This window comes from Tribolium castaneum, chromosome 6, assembly GCF_031307605.1.
Source record: "Tribolium castaneum strain GA2 chromosome 6, icTriCast1.1, whole genome shotgun sequence".
NCBI classification, from domain to species: domain Eukaryota; kingdom Metazoa; phylum Arthropoda; class Insecta; order Coleoptera; family Tenebrionidae; genus Tribolium; species Tribolium castaneum.
In genome coordinates, this window is record NC_087399.1 from 12,166,516 (window position 1) to 12,183,611 (window position 17,096).

A 17,096-nucleotide genomic window follows, 5' to 3' on the forward strand; every position below is an offset into this window, starting at 1 on the left:
TTCTTTCAAAATCAAAACGAAACAAAATATAAATCCAAAAAATACTTAAATATACAGTGTGATTCAAAAGTGTCGGACAATTTCTTGTGTGAGGATAAAGGACATCAAACCATACTAAAAGTTTTTATTACAAAAATTTTTTTGAACCTTGGTTTACGAGATACACGGTGTGTCAGAACTCGCTCCCCAGGAGAAAAGTGCTACTGGTAACAGCAGTGGGGTTGGCAAAAATCAGACGCATGATTCGCCGAAAAATAATTCTTCTGAAAATAAGTCAATGTTAAAAAATTTTGAGAAAACCGAAAAATACGTTAAGGCCCTAAGAAGTGATTTTCGGTTTCTTTTTTACAGTCAAAGGCTCCATTTATTAGCCTATTGGCTTCGTTTTTTCTACAAAAATTTAAAAAATCGCTACACGTAGTGATTTCTCAAAATATTTGACGAAATCAAAAAAATATGAAAGGCGCAAAAAGTGATTGTTGGTTAATTCTTTTTTTTCAAACAAAGGCCCTTTTGGCAAGCTTTTTTTTCTCCCAATAATGGGAATCCCAAAAATTATAATTCATCTCTTTAGAAATAAACCAGGGCCAAAAACATTTTTTTTAATTCAAAAATGCAATATGGACCTAAGAATTGATTATTCGTATTTTTTATAGTAAAAAGCTCTTAATGGGCTTTGTGTCCTGTAAAAGTTATGAAAGTCGCTAACGGGTATAACATCTGAATTTTTTTTTTATTTCAATATTTTCAGAAAAATTAAAAAATTACTAAGGTACTAAGAATTCTGTAGAAAGTAAGTTCACTATTTTTCTACGGTGAAAGGTCCTTTTAATAAACTTTCTTTTCTTCACAAATCAGGACTATTTTAGGGATGCTTCGCTTCAAAACAAGCCAAGATCAAATTAACTGTATTATTAGCGTGTTTAATTAGATAATTTTCATATTGTGCCATTAAAAGGTTGAAGTATAATAAATAAGTCCTGGGAAGGGAGGGAGTGGGTAAACGGAAACTGAGTGTTCCAATAAAATCAATTGACAATGAATTTTTGTAAAAAATAATAAATAACAATTTTTTGACAGAGTTTCACTTGCTCTAAGTTTAGCAATTTTTATCTTGTTTCTCCATATACAGGTTGTTCCAACGAATTGGTAAAGTCCATTATTGATTTTTAAATAAATCAAAAATAAATAAAATAAAAATAAAATAATTATTAAACGCGCTTGAAAAATAGTTATTTATTTAACGATTTTGAGTGTAAATGGGACGTTTTATTTTACAAATGTATTATCATTTACCATCCACGACGTGAAATAAATGGATTAATCTACTTGAAAACGAGTTGAATACAATATTTTATTCCTTCAATTAGACTTAACAAGGCTTAAAATTGCTTTAAATCTGTTAAAAGTAATCTGACGTTTCGTAATGAGAAATGCCAAACAGTTGTCATAACTGTCTTACATAGGAGAAAAACAGGAAATTTTGAGTGTCGAAGAATAAAAGATTTTACAAAAATGAAGAACCCTAGGGACTTAAATTGTACCAAGTGTTTAGCGCATTGTTCACAGAAACGTCACAAAATTAAGACGTTTGTTAAATGTTGAATAACTTGAAAAAGTTTAATGGAACACCTATTTTTTGTTTTTAACATTAAGCCGAATTTATAAATTCCCGTTCTGTTTACGCGACGTTAACGTTCTCGCTCCCGCTAAAGATCATCTTATTATTTGATAGGACGGCCAAGTTTCAACGTTTGCGTTAGGGTTACGGTAACGGGATAAACGGTAGCCAATGATATCATGCTTTTTAAATGTAGGATGCTGATTTTTTCTGCAGTAAAGTAAATTTTTTTGACAAAGTGAAAGTGAAGTACCTGTATTTTAAGTATTTGTTGTCTATATTTTAAGTTATATCTGCAAATGTTGCAAATGTTGCTTTAATACTTAAATTCAGAATATGATTTTTTCTGTTTTTTTTTTAATTTAAAATGTAAATCAGTTGTATTGGATGTAGTAACAATTTTAGTTGGAATTTCTGTGTTTGGATTTAAAATATTTCGTTTTCTACGTCGTGATTGGTTTAGCGTGGAACGCCATCGGAATAACCGTGTAATGCAAGTTATATCCGCAACAATCTAATCCGCATCCATCCAACAAAAAACGCACATGTAGGTAGATTTCATTAGTGCCGGGCCCCAATTACCGTAACCACAAAATAAATCCGTTCGTTAGTCGGACCGAAAACGCAATTTAAACGTCCCGTCGATTTGTAGAGCGTCCGAACGCCTTCCGAATACGAAATAGTGTAGTGAGTGCGTTTGTTTTTTGTGTTTCAGGTCCCATTCAGTGCTGAAGATGAAGATTACCAAGCAGTCGTTTGTAAAGCACCGCTTGAAAATACGTTGCGTGGCTAGAATGTACGATATTTATTACAAGAGCCACGAGAAAAGTGTCGAGTCGGAAAGAAAAAGGCACCATCATTATTTTGTTACGACTACGGAGCCGCCGGTGCAGTGGGAGCTGGTGGAGACGCTTGGAGCGAATCCAGAAGTTAGATGTACGTATTTTGTTGTCTAACATTTGATATTCAATTTGTATGCACGAAAAAGTATACACCCATATTTTTTACGTTATGATTTGGAACAACCAATCTACAAAATCATGGTTAATTAAAAACAGAAATTCCTTTTTCCTCGTGAAGAAATATAGTAACCAAAAATAATATGCTTTGATTTTCTAATCTTAACTGAAATCATTGCTAAAACATCAAAGGTCTATCCTCCATTCAAGTCAGTATACAGAATGTTTTTTAATTCGTTTTTGGATGACTGGAGTTATTTTAAGGTAGTTTTCACAATTTTTACTGTACCGTCTAAATTCCACATTAAAGTATTGGGAGTTCTAATATTAATAGTCATATAAACATTTGTGTACATTGTACAACCATAATCTGTTCTGACATCGAAAATATTTTTAAGATAGCGATACTTCCGGTTATACCGAAATCTGTAACTCTGCCATTTTTTTAAATTTGGAATTCGTTGTGTGCTCATTTGAAACGCACGACTTAGATCTTTCCTTTGATGTTTTCAAATTTCTAAAAAAGTTTAGCGAATCCTAAATTTTTGGAAGATAAGTTTGCAGAACTTTAAACACCCTTAACTTAATTTTTTCAATTGAGATGCCCCAACTATAAATATTGGATGTCATTCATCAGTTGTCAACTAACGAGTGATGTAATAAAATTTATTACATAACTGGTTAAATTAAATAGTGAAGTTAGTTTTTTTGCAAAATTTCTTCTCAGAAAATGATGAAATTTGATTGAAATAAGTGTTCCCTTTGATTCCATCCTGATTATGTTGATTATTTAGTTATTAGCTAACTAGTTAGGTAATGAATTTCATCGCTACTAACTTCTCATTAAATTTCAGTTAGAATTCTAGGTTTGGTTTGATTTAATTTTGGAGTTGTTTGCTTAATAAGATTTGTTGCTATAGATTAATTTGAGTTTTCAGGGTTTTGAATAATTTTTAGCAACGTGTTTTAAATTCAATTTAAAAAAATTTGATTTAAAAAAATCATTTAATTTAAGACACGTTTTGTTCCAACAAAAAAATGAATAAAACTCATGCAAAAACGTTTAAAGTTCTCGGGTCTGCAATCCCACATCCATCGAACTTTATTAAGCTTGTGTTTTCGCACTTGTATCATTAATAACTAAGCATACATTTTTTGCTTTAACTAATTTGTTCTAGGTTTGTAATTCAAATCAGTCCATTAGGTTTATACTTCCAGGGCCGGTTTATAGAAAGCCAATTAAAGTTGATTGCTCTGTTAAAAGTTAGCTACTCGAATAGATCAATCAAATTACCACAATTTGGTCACGTGCTCAGTTAGTCACGCAATTAATTGCGAATTAAATTAATGACGTTTCTGTAAACCGGTCCTTAGAGACGGTTTACAGAACATTTTAATTGCAACTAAATTTTAATCGCGATTAACTTGACATTTGTCAATGCATTTTAAATGGCAACTTAATTCGAATTAGTTTAATTCTGAATTAAATCTTAATTTCGCTTTCTGTAAACCGACCCTTAATGTGATTTTATTTCGTTGATTTTAACTTAGTTTTTTTGTGTATGTAAATTTTTCTTATTCATAAGAGAGAAACTCACTTATTTTGCAAAATTTCGTCAGAAAATGTCTAAATCAGAATGAAATAGGTGATTTTGAATTTGTTCAAGGATTTCATCCTAATTATGTTGATTATTTAATTATTAGCTAAAAACACACATTTTTAATTAGATACATGCCTAAAGATTGAAAATGACATTGCATTTGCCTTTTTCGAGCATTTAAGCAGGTTTTTATGTTAAAAACTTACTTATTTTGCTTAATTTACTAGTATATGCTAATCATAAAGGTAAATAAAAAATAACATTAATTCGTAAAATTTCGTTAAAATTCGTATTTCATCCTGAGTTCTGCTTTTCAGGATTATCAGTTTTCCTTCTTTTATGGGAGTTGTTCAGTTTTTCAAGGTTTTTTGATTCAGAGGTCTATTCGTGCTATTTAAAACTTTGGGTATTTTAGATTGGCAGTTTGGGTATTTTAGATTGGTATTTTAATTTTTTTTTAATGAAACACCCTTGCTTAATTGTGGTTAGCGGTGGTCATGTTACCTGTGTTTTGTTTTTCACTTTTTTAAATTTCTAAAATCATTCCGAATTTTTTCTCTGTTTTGTGCTTGTGTCTCAAAATTTTCTAAGGCAATTTGTTGACTAACCTTTAATGACAATTTTTTTTCAAAGAATGGGCAAAAGCCAACACCCAGAAGCAACGTTAAATTTGAAAATAAAATACGTCATGAGAAGTATATTTTTGCGAATCATTCGATTCAAAATGTTTTCAAATTAAACTATGTTTGCTGTGATAGTTGATTACACTCAATGGTGTGACTATCTGGATGATTGTAATAATGCTTCAAGGTTCGTTCAACCAACGCAAATGTTTCAAACAAACAAAGGGATAGCTAATTGGGAAAGTCGTATTTTCGTAATTGTAATGACCGTGTTTGTGGTGTTGCTCTCCGGGTTTCTTGTAATAAAGTATTGTAATTAAAACTCCCAAATTCTCGTTGAAACACATTATTTAGTATCTGCGCGAAAAGTTTATTGTTTATATTTGGATATACTCTATTTTGGAGCGTGTAACAAATAGCAGTTTTCTGTCTAACGAAATGCAAATAATGCCAAATATTTGTTTCGTACATATCATAACAACAGTGTTTAGGTTCGACCGAACATTAAACAAGCTTTAATCTTTATAATTTTATAAATAATAAATGGTATGTTTTGAAACGAAGAGAAAAGCAGCATTGATTTTCGGGCCTTTTTCGGGCCAAACTAAAAAATCAAAACCTAATAAAATAAAAACTCGAAATCTTGATAAAAAGGACTCAAGATGACATTTTCAATTTTATATTTTTATTTATTCTCAAAGTTAAATTTTGAGTTTTAGTCGGAAATACATAGTGTTAGGGAATGGCTTAGCAATATTTCCTATGTTAATTTAGATCCTTTTTCCAAAATGTGTGTTCTTTCTTCGGAAATTTTTATTAACCCACCTGTTGAAAGCACTGTGTGGTAGTTTATCAGCAGTTAATTTTTTTCATTAAACAAAATACAGATGGTGGCGCATGAACTTTGGGGAATTTTTGAAAATTTGAGGCTAACATGTTCATTTGTGTGGGTGGTCCGAATCCCGACCCTGGCAATTTTTTTTTAATTTAATATCAAAACACAAATTGAAATAGAAGAATAACGTAGTGGACGAAGAAGTTAATTTTCCTCTGCTGTTTTGTCAATAACATTAAAATTTATACGCTAATTTTTATACTTCTAGTTCAGCGGTTCCCAAAATTTGGGACTCTAATTGCAAATCGATTTTTTGGGAAAACTATGCATTTTTGATTTACATAAAATTTACTTAATCAATTCGTTTTGCCATTCTCTATCTACTTTTAAATTTTTAAATTTTTTAAGCAATGAGATTATGTTGGGATTTAAATATTACCGTGTATTAAATTAGTTTCACCTAATGGAAGTACTCATTTTGCAAGCTTTTTGAGTTAATTGACAATTTAAAAGAAAAAAATTCTGGTATTTATGCAATCTTGACGTTGGGCATCAAGCATATTTCCATCCCAAGGGAAGGAAATGTTATTACTAACCTTGGGAATTAATGACCTGTTTCCCAAACTTTGAAAGATAAGTAACGGGCATATTGATTCGTTCGTTGCGCTCACTCGTTCTGACAAACATAATACTTGTTAAACAAAATCAATCTTTTCATAACTACAATTACGTACATTCAAGGCCACTATTTTATTTCATCTTGGAAATTTTTTTAGTTTTAGCTTTTTCTTTTTTTCTTTTTCTTTCATTTTAGTGAATCCCCTAAACAAAGTCACAACATTTTCGTTGAACATTAAGATACTGAATTCAATGCAACTTCGATGTCACTTCTAAAATAGGGCGGAAGTTTAATTAATTAATTTGCAAATAAACCTCAAGTAAGGGTAGTTATCTAAAATTCTGAAAAATTTTAATAATAAGCTTAAACCAAAAGAATTAAAACAGTCAAACACAATTAACTTGATAAACTGATAAACCTGAAAAGTGCACCCAAAACCACCTAAAGCCTACATTTTTAAAAAACATTAAGCTTTATGTGTGGGGTCTGGGTGTAAAAAAACGAACGTTGTAACATGGGATAAATTTTGCATGCTAAATTCTGCACCTAAATAATTTGTATGGTATCTACGGAGCTGAAAAATGAATTTAAATTCGTTCTAAAAGATTTTCATATTTCGTCTTTTTTCCTATTGCTTTATGATTGAATAATTTATGTTGCTTTGTTTCATAATAAGATAGGTATCGAAAATTCAACCACGATCGAAATAAATACTTTCTTCTAAAGACATAAATGCGTGAAAGTGCAAATAGGTAACAAATTACACTCCACCCTTTTCTTTACATCCATAATAACCTTTGTGCCCTAATTGCTTATGTTTTATTGTTATGGTGCACATTGATAGTCCCGAAACTCTTGCCACCACGTCCTTATTATTACAATACACAAATAAAGGGCCAGAAGCCGCCCTTTTATTACAATTTGTCATTGCCATGCCACAACTCTAAGTAATAGCGGCCTATAGGTTCGCACCCTCTCCCTGCTAAATAGCCTAAAACAAAAGCGTCGCCTCGTCCTTCAATTGTTTCCGACCATAATCTTGAGGGAGTGGTGATTTGCAGACAAACGCAATAAATTCAACTGACAGAGACTTAATCCTCTCTATTGTCTCTCAATACATGGACATTTGTTGAGATAAATTCGAACAATGTGGGTGTGTACTTTTTCGTCTTGTTGTTTTGGTGTTGACTAATGCAGAATTGTTGTTACAGTTGTGTTTAATTCTTCAGTTGGTATCTGCTTCAGTTCGATAGTTTATATTGTTATGGTTTTAGCCCTGTTTAGATGATTCCTACAAAATATAGAATTACATAATGTACCGAAATAACTTCCACGAATTTTATGTGATACAATAATTATTATAATAAATGTGGTTTGTAAATAAATGCTATTGTATAAATGTTGATGTTTTTTGGACAAAGCTATTAACGCGCGAGGTTGTCTTTTATTGTAAAAGTTTCGCTAAATCGGCGTTTAATCTGCATTATTTGACGCTCAAACAATTTTTTTGGGTAATTATTTCAGCCTCATTTTGTTGATAGCGATTGTCTATGTGTATATAATGTATCTATGTACAGTACAGTAGGACTTCGATTATTACAAACGATAAGCGGATAATTTCAAAAACTATTTCAATTTTGTTGAAGATGTGGAAAGTAGAGAAGAAATCTGGGCGCGTTGGTTTGACGAAGACTGAATTTTTCAAAATATCGGTTTGTAAATATTTTATACAGGTGCGAATCTGTGATGAAAAGGCAAAACCCTTTATGTCCAAAATTTATATTTCCTTCTTAATTCCAATCAATATAGAAAACATATCGGGTTCTTGGCATCACAGATTTTTTTGAAAAATTTTACTTGTTAAATAGTAGGCGTTTTTTACCTGGTTTCTAAATTTATCGAGTTTACGACTAAAAATCGTTTACTGTGATGTAACAGATAAATTTTAGAGACTAGTATAAAGCCAAAAATATCCACTATTAATCCAAAATATATTTTCGAAAATAACGACCTAAAACCGTGACCACGAAAAAGTACTTATTTTATATTTAACATATTGATTTTTTTCCTTTTTTTCTGCGTTTTAATTACCTAAATACCAGGAGGCGACACGAGGTATATATACAATAAAAATGTAAGGAAGAAAGTTGTAGAGAATTAAATTGTCTTCAAAAACAAACTAAGATTTAAGCTGATTTAAAGGTTCCTCAGGCAATCAACGGTAAAAATGTAACGCAATGTACTAAATTACCAGAATCATTAAAATGGGAATCTTATTAAAACATTAGGATGAAATTTCAAAATATTAATGAAAAAAATTGTTAGAACGTTAGATCTAGAGTTATTTTTAAAATTGCAAAATCTTGAAATTTGGAATTTCAAAAATTTTGAATTTTAGTTTTAGAATTCAATTATACTTTTAAATCTTAAAAACCTTTGATCTTAAAGTTTTCTTAACTTTGTCTTTAATCTAAGTTGTTTAGATTTCCTTAACTTTTCACATTTTTCGAATTTTCGAATTTTAGATTTCATTAGAACTTCCTTTCGGAGCGCTAATTTTAATTTTTTTTTCATTTTCTGCTATTTGTCCTAAAAATTTAAGCCATCATGAGTCTTTCTCAATATACAGGTGTTCCGTTTTTATTGTTACAAATTTAAACAGGTGATAGAACATTCACTTTGAAGACAAAAGTTTCCAATGAACATGTATCGAAAAATACTTTGTAAGTATTTTATGGAATTTACTATTTTGTTGCTAAAAGTGTCAAAAAACTAAAGTCAAAGATGTTAGGGTATTTTTTACACTACCCCCCCCCTTTAGTTTGGGACGCCCCTGCTCAAAAATTTCTACATTTGATCCTCGAATTCGATTAGGCATATGAAGGTTATCGACTGTACCAAATTTTGTAATTTTATCTGTAATTGTTTCTGAAATATTGAGGAAAACTCACTAAAAGAAACACCCCCTTCAAGGGGTGTAGCTCCCTTACGAAGTATTTGTAGGTACATGTTTACAGAAAACTTTGGTCTTAAAATTGAATGTTCTATCACCTGTTTAAATTTGTAACAATAAAAACGGAACATCTTGTATATTAAGAATTTGATGCTTAACATTGCTGCCTTTTTTCCAAGCAATTAATGAACTAGCTAAATTTATATTAATTTAAATTTTTGGCTATCTACTGAAATTAGAGTTGTATCTCCTATCGCCTCCTAATAATTTGTTCTCTGCACATGAACCACATAAAAAAATAAACCAATTGTTTTTCTTCTAGACGACAACTAAACTTTTAATGGCCCCAATCGTATAATAGTGATTTATTTTCAGTTTACTCCTGTACCTGTCAGAAATAGTCGATATCCTTCTGTATTTATAATTTCACATTATGCAGAGAAATAATAAAACATTTATGTTAATAAATAAAATTTGTTGGCTTGTAGGATATTAAATAATAATCCGTCCGTGTCATCGAATTTCCAATCTCTATAAGTATAAGCAAATGTTTAATATGTCATGAGTTCATGTCTGAAAAGAAAAAATGGGTCACTTAAGCTGCATTAATTACTAAAAAATTTCTGCTACAAATGTTTATTATTTATGATATGAAAGAATCAAGATATAATTTCTTATTTTTGCGTATGTTGAGCAAATTTTATTAGTTATTACCGGCAGCTGGTCTTGTTAAAAAATAAGGTAAATCGAAAAAACTATATCGGGTGATTCAAAAATATGTGGCATAATTTAACCACGAATACTCCTCTACAAATGAAAATAGATAGGATAGTATTTACTGACCCACCTCAAAAAATTGAAAAATTACAATTTTTCACATTAGTATAGAAAAACGGTTTTTTGAAAATATTTTTGTTATCGTTTATGCGATTATAATGAAATTTTGCAGAAACAAAGACGCTCTTTGATATGGTGTAAATGGAAATCTTGTCAACGCTGTACATTTTCGGTGATAAGGGGCCCCTCTAGTTTTTGAGTCATAACTCAATTTTTCGGCCTATTAACAGGTATTTTTGATACCAAAAATCAAAAGCGCAATTATTTTTTAATCAAAAAGGTACTCTTGCTTCATATCGCCACAATGTACCGTTCTCGAGTTATTTGGGATTAAATTAAACTTTAAACCGCACTGCAGAATAAAAAAATATAAATTTTGAGCGTACCGTTACCTTGGAAACAGTCCACTACGAATGACACAATGCTGTCAATGCTGTCACATTTGATGTCATTTTTATTTAATCCAAAGTAAAATTTAATTATTTCTTGATGATAATAATAAAAGACACGATTATGTGTTAAACTAGAGATAACTATCCCGTTATTTCATTTTCATGTTATTTGCTTGGACCAAGCCAACAAATTTTATTTCGTTGTTTTGATTTTATCCGTCATTTTCCAATATACGATAATTTGTAATATATGTATATTTTTGTACAGCAAATTCTCAATGCGTAGAATTAATTTAACTGTAAAACAGTGATGAAATTACATGGTGTCAATTATAAACAATGAAATGGCTGCAGCAAATAGATACTCGAAACTAAATGCGATGGCCGGCTTACGACAAATTAAACAATTTAACCCAATTTCATATAACTCCAGTTCAAACGGCAAAATGATGCATTAATTTGACGCACAAGGGAATAAACACAATATTGACACCTCGTAACTTCATTTTCTTATTATGAGCGAATGCTAAAGGCCAGAGGGAATACTTATTCGAGTCTAATAACCCCAATTTTTTTAGAAAAGAGAAGAAAGCTGTTCTTTAAAGATTTCAGGCTGCAATTGTTTACTAATAAATGTAATTACTTATAAAGAAAAAAATAAATTGTATTTTGTACCTGATGTAGTTTTTTTTGCTGTCCTCTAGTAAACGATATTACGATACTTGATCGCTTTAGATTTTATTTTCGGATCATAAATCCATAAATGAAAATGTCAAGGTCTACTGCGACTGAATAAGCTATTCTTTAGTTTGATTTATCATCAGTTCACTTTGTTGCTCGTCCTCAAACACGAATAAAGTCTGAATTTCTCAAGCCGATGGAAGTACAATTTTCTAATTTCTGTCATTTAACAAAATTTAAAATAAAAAAATTAAACAAGCCATAGTAACGCGTTTCAATACTGGCATAAATATTTCTACAAAAATAAAGTAACAATTCGACAAATACAGAACTTGATTGGTGATTTTCTGTACCGTCAAAAATTTTTTTAAATATTTTTTTTTTCAAAAAACACCGGTCTACGTTTTTAGGAAAAAAGGCTTTGCCGAAATAATTATTTGGGTTTTGTTCAACGAGCATAAATGCCAAAACAAGTGAGCGCAGCGAGTCAAACAGTAGCAGCCAGATTTTTGCATCAATTTTAAACTAAATTTCTAATGATGCGGGACGGCAGAAGTTAAGAATTGCTAGTCTAAAATACCTATAATTTTTTCTTTGTTTTATTAAAAGTAGCTGTTGCATAAATAGATTAAACTTCTGAAAATATTACAATTTGCAAAAAGCATAAAGCGAACAAATCGTTTTCTTTGGCGTTATCTAATGTTTTATTCAAGTATTATAGTGATGAATATCCCAATACAATTGTAGTTCGTTAACACCTTGCTAATTTTATAGCTTTGTTGGTTGTTTCCGCGCCCATTGAAAATTTAAAAAATCGGCGCCCATGGTTTGATTTATCATTACTCTGTTGTTCGTCTTCCACGAGGCAACAGAATAAAATGAGAATTCCCCGAGTCGCTGAAAATACAGGAAGACGATTGTGACGATACTACCTTTCGTGATTTTTATTGAAAAGCATGATTGATCACCCGAAATTTCTTCATGTATGCGGACAGATTTATCAATGACGAGGAAAATCAGCAGTTATAAAGACATTCATCATTTTTATGTGTTTTCGATAACGTGAAAAATTGCCATTCATCAAAAAAACAATTTGCAAAAAAATTGAATCCTCAATTTTTTCATATTTTAGGTGGGCGCTGGGACAAGTGGTTGGGTATCATACTCTTCATATTATTGTTACTATATTAATCTTACATTTGTTTTGAATGACATTAATAACATTTTTGTGTAAATCGGACATTAGAACATATTGACTTGATAAAGTAAAGGTGCATTTAGACTTCCACAGCTTACTTGAATGTACACATGATGAAAAAGAGTATACTGGGTCAATAGACAACTAGAGAAACAAATTTTGTGTAACTTTATTTTTATGCAAAATATGTACATATTTAATTAGAGGCCAACACCTCTTTCTTTAACTCTTTCAATTGTTGGATTTTATTACAAGTTTGAATTAAGTTAGTTTGGACATTTGCGCCCCTAATAATCCACTGAAGAGCCTGTTTAAACATGCTTTGAGCATGGTACAAATCTTGTGGCACCAAATACCCAAACCACCTAACAGGATCAATCTGGTCCTCTTTTTTGCTCACTTCTAATTCTCTAGATTTCTCTCCAAAAAACTCATCGCTTTCTTCTAAATGTACAGTAGTCATAGCGTCAAATTCAGGACTGTTTTCTGTTGGTAGCTGTAATGAGGAGACACTATTTTGGCCCAAAATGTATCGAGATTTAGCCAAATGTGTCTCACCCCCACACATTGCATTTTCGATATTGAGTTTGATTTGGATTTGTTCCTCCATTAAGGTTAAAGCATCTAAGGTGAGTCTGTCTAGGACAGAGCATATTTGGTCAATGTCGGTCATTTTTTTGTCGATCGGTGATCTAGAATTATGTATTATTTAAATCAGCGGTGAATTATTAATATGTTGTTAAAAAACTAACCTTAATTTGTTTTTGGAGCACAATATCACTGTCATGTGACATTTAGGATTTCTAACTTATCGGCCTGGACTTTTCGATTCAACATAACAGATGGCCCCACATTTTATAATTTCCCAGCCTACTAGTAGGTAAAATGGATTTACAGTACGGATATCTAAAAGGCGCAGTTGTTCCATTACCATTCAAGTTTTCAGAGCAATGAATTATAATTTATAAAAATAGTTGTAATTAAATAACGGTTAGCGCAAGGCGAATAAAAAAAATACTGGCAGAATGAGCAGAACATTCTCAATAAAAAGAGATGAAAATAATGTAAAAATTATATCCTAAACTATATTTAAAAAAATTTCAAACGTTTACCAATTTGCACTGTGGCCCCTATTTACAAAACGCTGCGAATACGGTTACAGATGCAAGAAAAATGTTTAGAAGAAAGTTATAGAGAATTAAATTTCCTTTAAAAAAATCCGCGAGACCATATCTTTACCTTAAACAATTTAGACCCTTAAGTCATTCAAAAACGCTCAAGCAACGGATTTCCTTCATTTTGCCGGTGGTGAAGTATCGGAAACTGAATTTACACCTAAACCGTTGAAGATAGAAATGTGGTGTTGGACATTTTTAAAGAAAATTTAATTTTCTACAACCTTCTTCTGAACATTTTTCTTGTATTTTCAACCGTATTCGCAGCGTTTTGAAAAATACGGGACGAAGCGCAAATTTTAAATTTTAAATTTTTTTCTGATGTTTCTCATGGAAATTTTAGTCGGCAGCTTTTCTCAGTTCGTTAAGAATGCAAAGCTCAACATTTATGCATTTTTTTTTAAAGTAATTAGTGAATTGGTTGAATTTAAATTAATTTAAAACGATTTGTCACCGAGACGTTATAACGTTCGAAGTGCCTTCATTTTACTCTGCCGTACTATTTTTTTATTTTACTATTTATTCTATCGTTTTCTTAATAGTTTAGACTATTAATTCTGATCTTAGAATCAGAATTATTATTTTTTTATCGAAATATTAATATTTATACAAAAGACTGGGTTGCCTAAAAATACAGTCAAGACTAAGGGGCTAAAACTAAAAAGCATCGAATTTCAGACAAAATAAGACCAATTATTCAATTAATGACAATAGAAAAAAGTAGTTTAGCAACTTTAAGCAAAATTAATAAAATAATATTCCTAAAATTTAGAAAACATATTTATTGAAATAATTGTTACCTCACTATCCTTTTTGTTTTTTCTTTAAAGTTTTCGTGGATCTTGGGAATTAATAAACAGTCTATATTAATTTGTTACTATTTTAAATTAATAACCTATTATAGCCTATATGTATAAAAAAAACTGCATTTTTTGCATTTTATTTACTTATGAGTGTTATTTCTTTAAATTAATAACCTATTATAGCCTATTTAAAAAACGAAAACTGCATTTTATTTACCTATGAGTGTATCAAGAGTGTATCCACAACAGAAATTTTTCTTTTTTGTTCATTTGAACAAAACATCTTCAGTACATACAGGCTGTATCAGAAATATATGTGTTAATTTTACCACGTAATAAAACTCATCAAATAAAACAACTTATCTATATAACGTTTTGCAAAATTCTTGATTATAATTTCCACTGTGTTCCTCCTTTCTTTTGTGCATACGAGCCGGTCAGTGTTTAATAATTAGTTTATATTCATAGCAACAATTTTCATTGTTGTTTTAAATAGTTTAAATTTTCAGTTTCTAGAACGAAGATAGTTCGGCTTTTATTTTTGTACCCATAGGCGTACCTACACGTTTCAGTATGTTATCTTTTTCCACGTTTTGTGAATTGTTATTGAAAATTTACTAAGAGAAAAGATGATTTATTTGTTGAGCTCTGTTACCTGTTAAAATTAAGACACTCAGTTCTAATACAGACTGTATAAAAAAAACACTTGGTTCCTTTCTGCATAACGGGGTTCAGTTAAAAGTCGAACATGGTTAAGGTTTTTGGTAATTAACTCCGAATGTGTTAGGATTCGCAATAGGGTTGTAATAACAAAAAATGTTGTTTTATTTAATTCCGCATCGAGTGATATAAAAATAAACAGGGTTGGAGTCATCTCCGACTTTTATTTATTAAATTTAGCAGTAAAAAAGTTGACAAAACAAGTTTTTGACAAATAACTCCGAATGAGTTAGGATTTACGTTAGGGTACGTTAGGAAAAATGTTATTTTTTAGTTCTGCATCGACTGATATAAAAATGAACAGGGGTTGTCATTTGAAATAAGCAGAATAAAGAGCTCTAAAATTTAAGAATTTTAAAAATAAATTGTAAACACCCTGTAGTAATTCAGATCAATCAAACTTAATTAATATGTCGGTTAGACCTTGTTCAAGACGTACGTACTAATAATGTGATCAAGAAAGCACCGCTTCTGTTTTTTATAATTTTTTAAAGTTAAAGGTGTAAAACTGTTTATTTTTATGGTTTTTATTTTTTTTAACAGTAATCCCTGAACCGATTTAAAAAACACTTTAGTTACATGTAAGAAGCTAGAAAGGCATACTAATGAGTACTAAAAAAATAGTATGCTATTAAAAAAATATTATTATGACCTATGAATATTTTCCCCAAAATTGTAACAGAAAAACTTTGTAATTTTAGCAAACAGTCGACTACGTTTAGTTAAGGTTGAACTATACTGGGAAGTATTGTGGTTCTGGCTCACACGATGGCGCAGTATTTAGCGCCGTATTAGGTAACCCGTCATACTCTTAATTTTGCCCATTTTGGCCAAATGGTTTGGGTTCGTTTCTTCGTTCGTTTGTTATTATAGCCTTCCCTATTTCTATTAGTCACTAGAGGACTCTCTTCCGACTAGCCCCAGGCAAAAAGCATTCAAGGGTTCTTACCAACAATATCACCATAAAAATTTTTACACTTAAGGACAATCGTGCACATGAATACATTACGATTATGTTAAAACAATGATTTGTTTCAAAAATTTTAAGCAAGGAGATATTACCCAATAATTTATATTTTCATGATTAACTCAACGTTTGACGAGAAAAAGTAAATACGTATGTAACGGACGAATTAAAATCCGGATTCGTGTCAGATTCGGATCAAATTCGGATTGCGATAAAAAATGTGAATCAAGCTGATCCGGTTCACTGCCAAGGATGATATACGGATCACTATCATGGATCACATCCGAATTACTACAAGGTGTTCAAAAATGGTTGTTCATCAAGTCGACTATGGAATTTAAATTCAATGTGCCGCTTTGTTCAAATGAGTTGTTCAATCGGTAATATCTCGTAAACAAATGAGGCCAGAGAGTTGAAACTTGACACATATACTCATAAAAGATGCCAGTTAATATGACACTAAGCTAGTGGATCTACCTTCTTCTCTTACCCCCTATTCCGTGGATTTCTGGACCTCCCCTCGTAACAATTGCCCGATATATTGAAGACATTTTAAAACCTCATGTGTGACCCTATGGCCCTTTTGTCGGAAATAATTTCTTGTTTATTCAAGAAAATATCCGATAGTACCTGACCTCACATACCTAAAATTACAGTACCTGTAAGTGGTCATTTTCAGAACATTGTAGTGGTCTGAAAAATGTTCTGATCTTAATCTTATCGATTATGTTTGGAATCACCCTCAGCGAGGCTTGCTAAAGCAGCGAAATGAATTTTGATTTCTACAAGAATTGTAAAATGCCCTTATGCGGAGATGGGAAAAAATGGGACAAAATTATGTTGTTAACCTCATAGCAAGCATTCCTAGAACATTGTAAGCTGTTATTCGGACTAGAAGTGATATTACACGGTATTAATGTTAAGGTGTAGTTCCTATAAAAATTACAATTTTTGATAAAAATAGATTTTTGTCTTTAAAAACAATTGTTTTGTAAACATTTTTTGCGTTTTATTTCAACTCTTAGTGTACTTTAAAAAGCAATGAAATATTTGTTTGTTCTAAAATATTTAAGAAAATCACCCGTGTTTAGATTCTTAGCTTGTTTCTATTA

The 17,096-nt window shown here is 30.9% G+C and overlaps 2 protein-coding genes across 2 annotated transcripts in view; one reads left to right on the top strand and one right to left on the bottom strand.

Annotated features, from left to right (window-relative positions):
- Positions 1–11,114, top strand: part of LOC100142507 (uncharacterized) — a 155,683-nt gene extending 144,569 nt beyond the window's left edge. Inside the window, exons 4-5 of the mRNA XM_064357491.1 lie at positions 2,337–2,557; positions 7,470–11,114. Coding sequence (XP_064213561.1) covers positions 2,337–2,557; positions 7,470–7,546 — 298 coding nt within the window. The 3' untranslated portion in view covers positions 7,547–11,114. The remainder of the gene's footprint in view (positions 1–2,336; positions 2,558–7,469) is intronic.
- Positions 11,115–12,472: 1,358 nt separating this feature from the next.
- On the bottom strand, positions 12,473–13,225 carry LOC100141614 (coiled-coil domain-containing protein 115). Its single transcript, XM_001810124.4, has 2 exons — positions 13,072–13,225; positions 12,473–13,011 (listed from the first exon to the last, which is right to left on the bottom strand). Exons 1-2 carry the CDS (start codon positions 13,104–13,106, stop codon positions 12,516–12,518), a joined length of 531 nt encoding a protein of 176 aa, XP_001810176.2. The 5' UTR covers positions 13,107–13,225; the 3' UTR covers positions 12,473–12,515.
- Positions 13,226–17,096: the final 3,871 nt, after the last annotated feature.

What these genes read in the sequence shown, in the direction of transcription:
- LOC100141614 (XM_001810124.4), bottom strand. Translation starts at nt 13,106, where the DNA reads ATGACAGTGATATTGTGCTCCAAAAACAAATTAAG. An exon ending in TGCTCCAAAAACAAATTAAG is followed by an intron (nt 13,012 to 13,071) that starts GTTAGTTTTTTA and finishes ACATAATTCTAG; the next exon opens with ATCACCGATCGACAAAAAAA.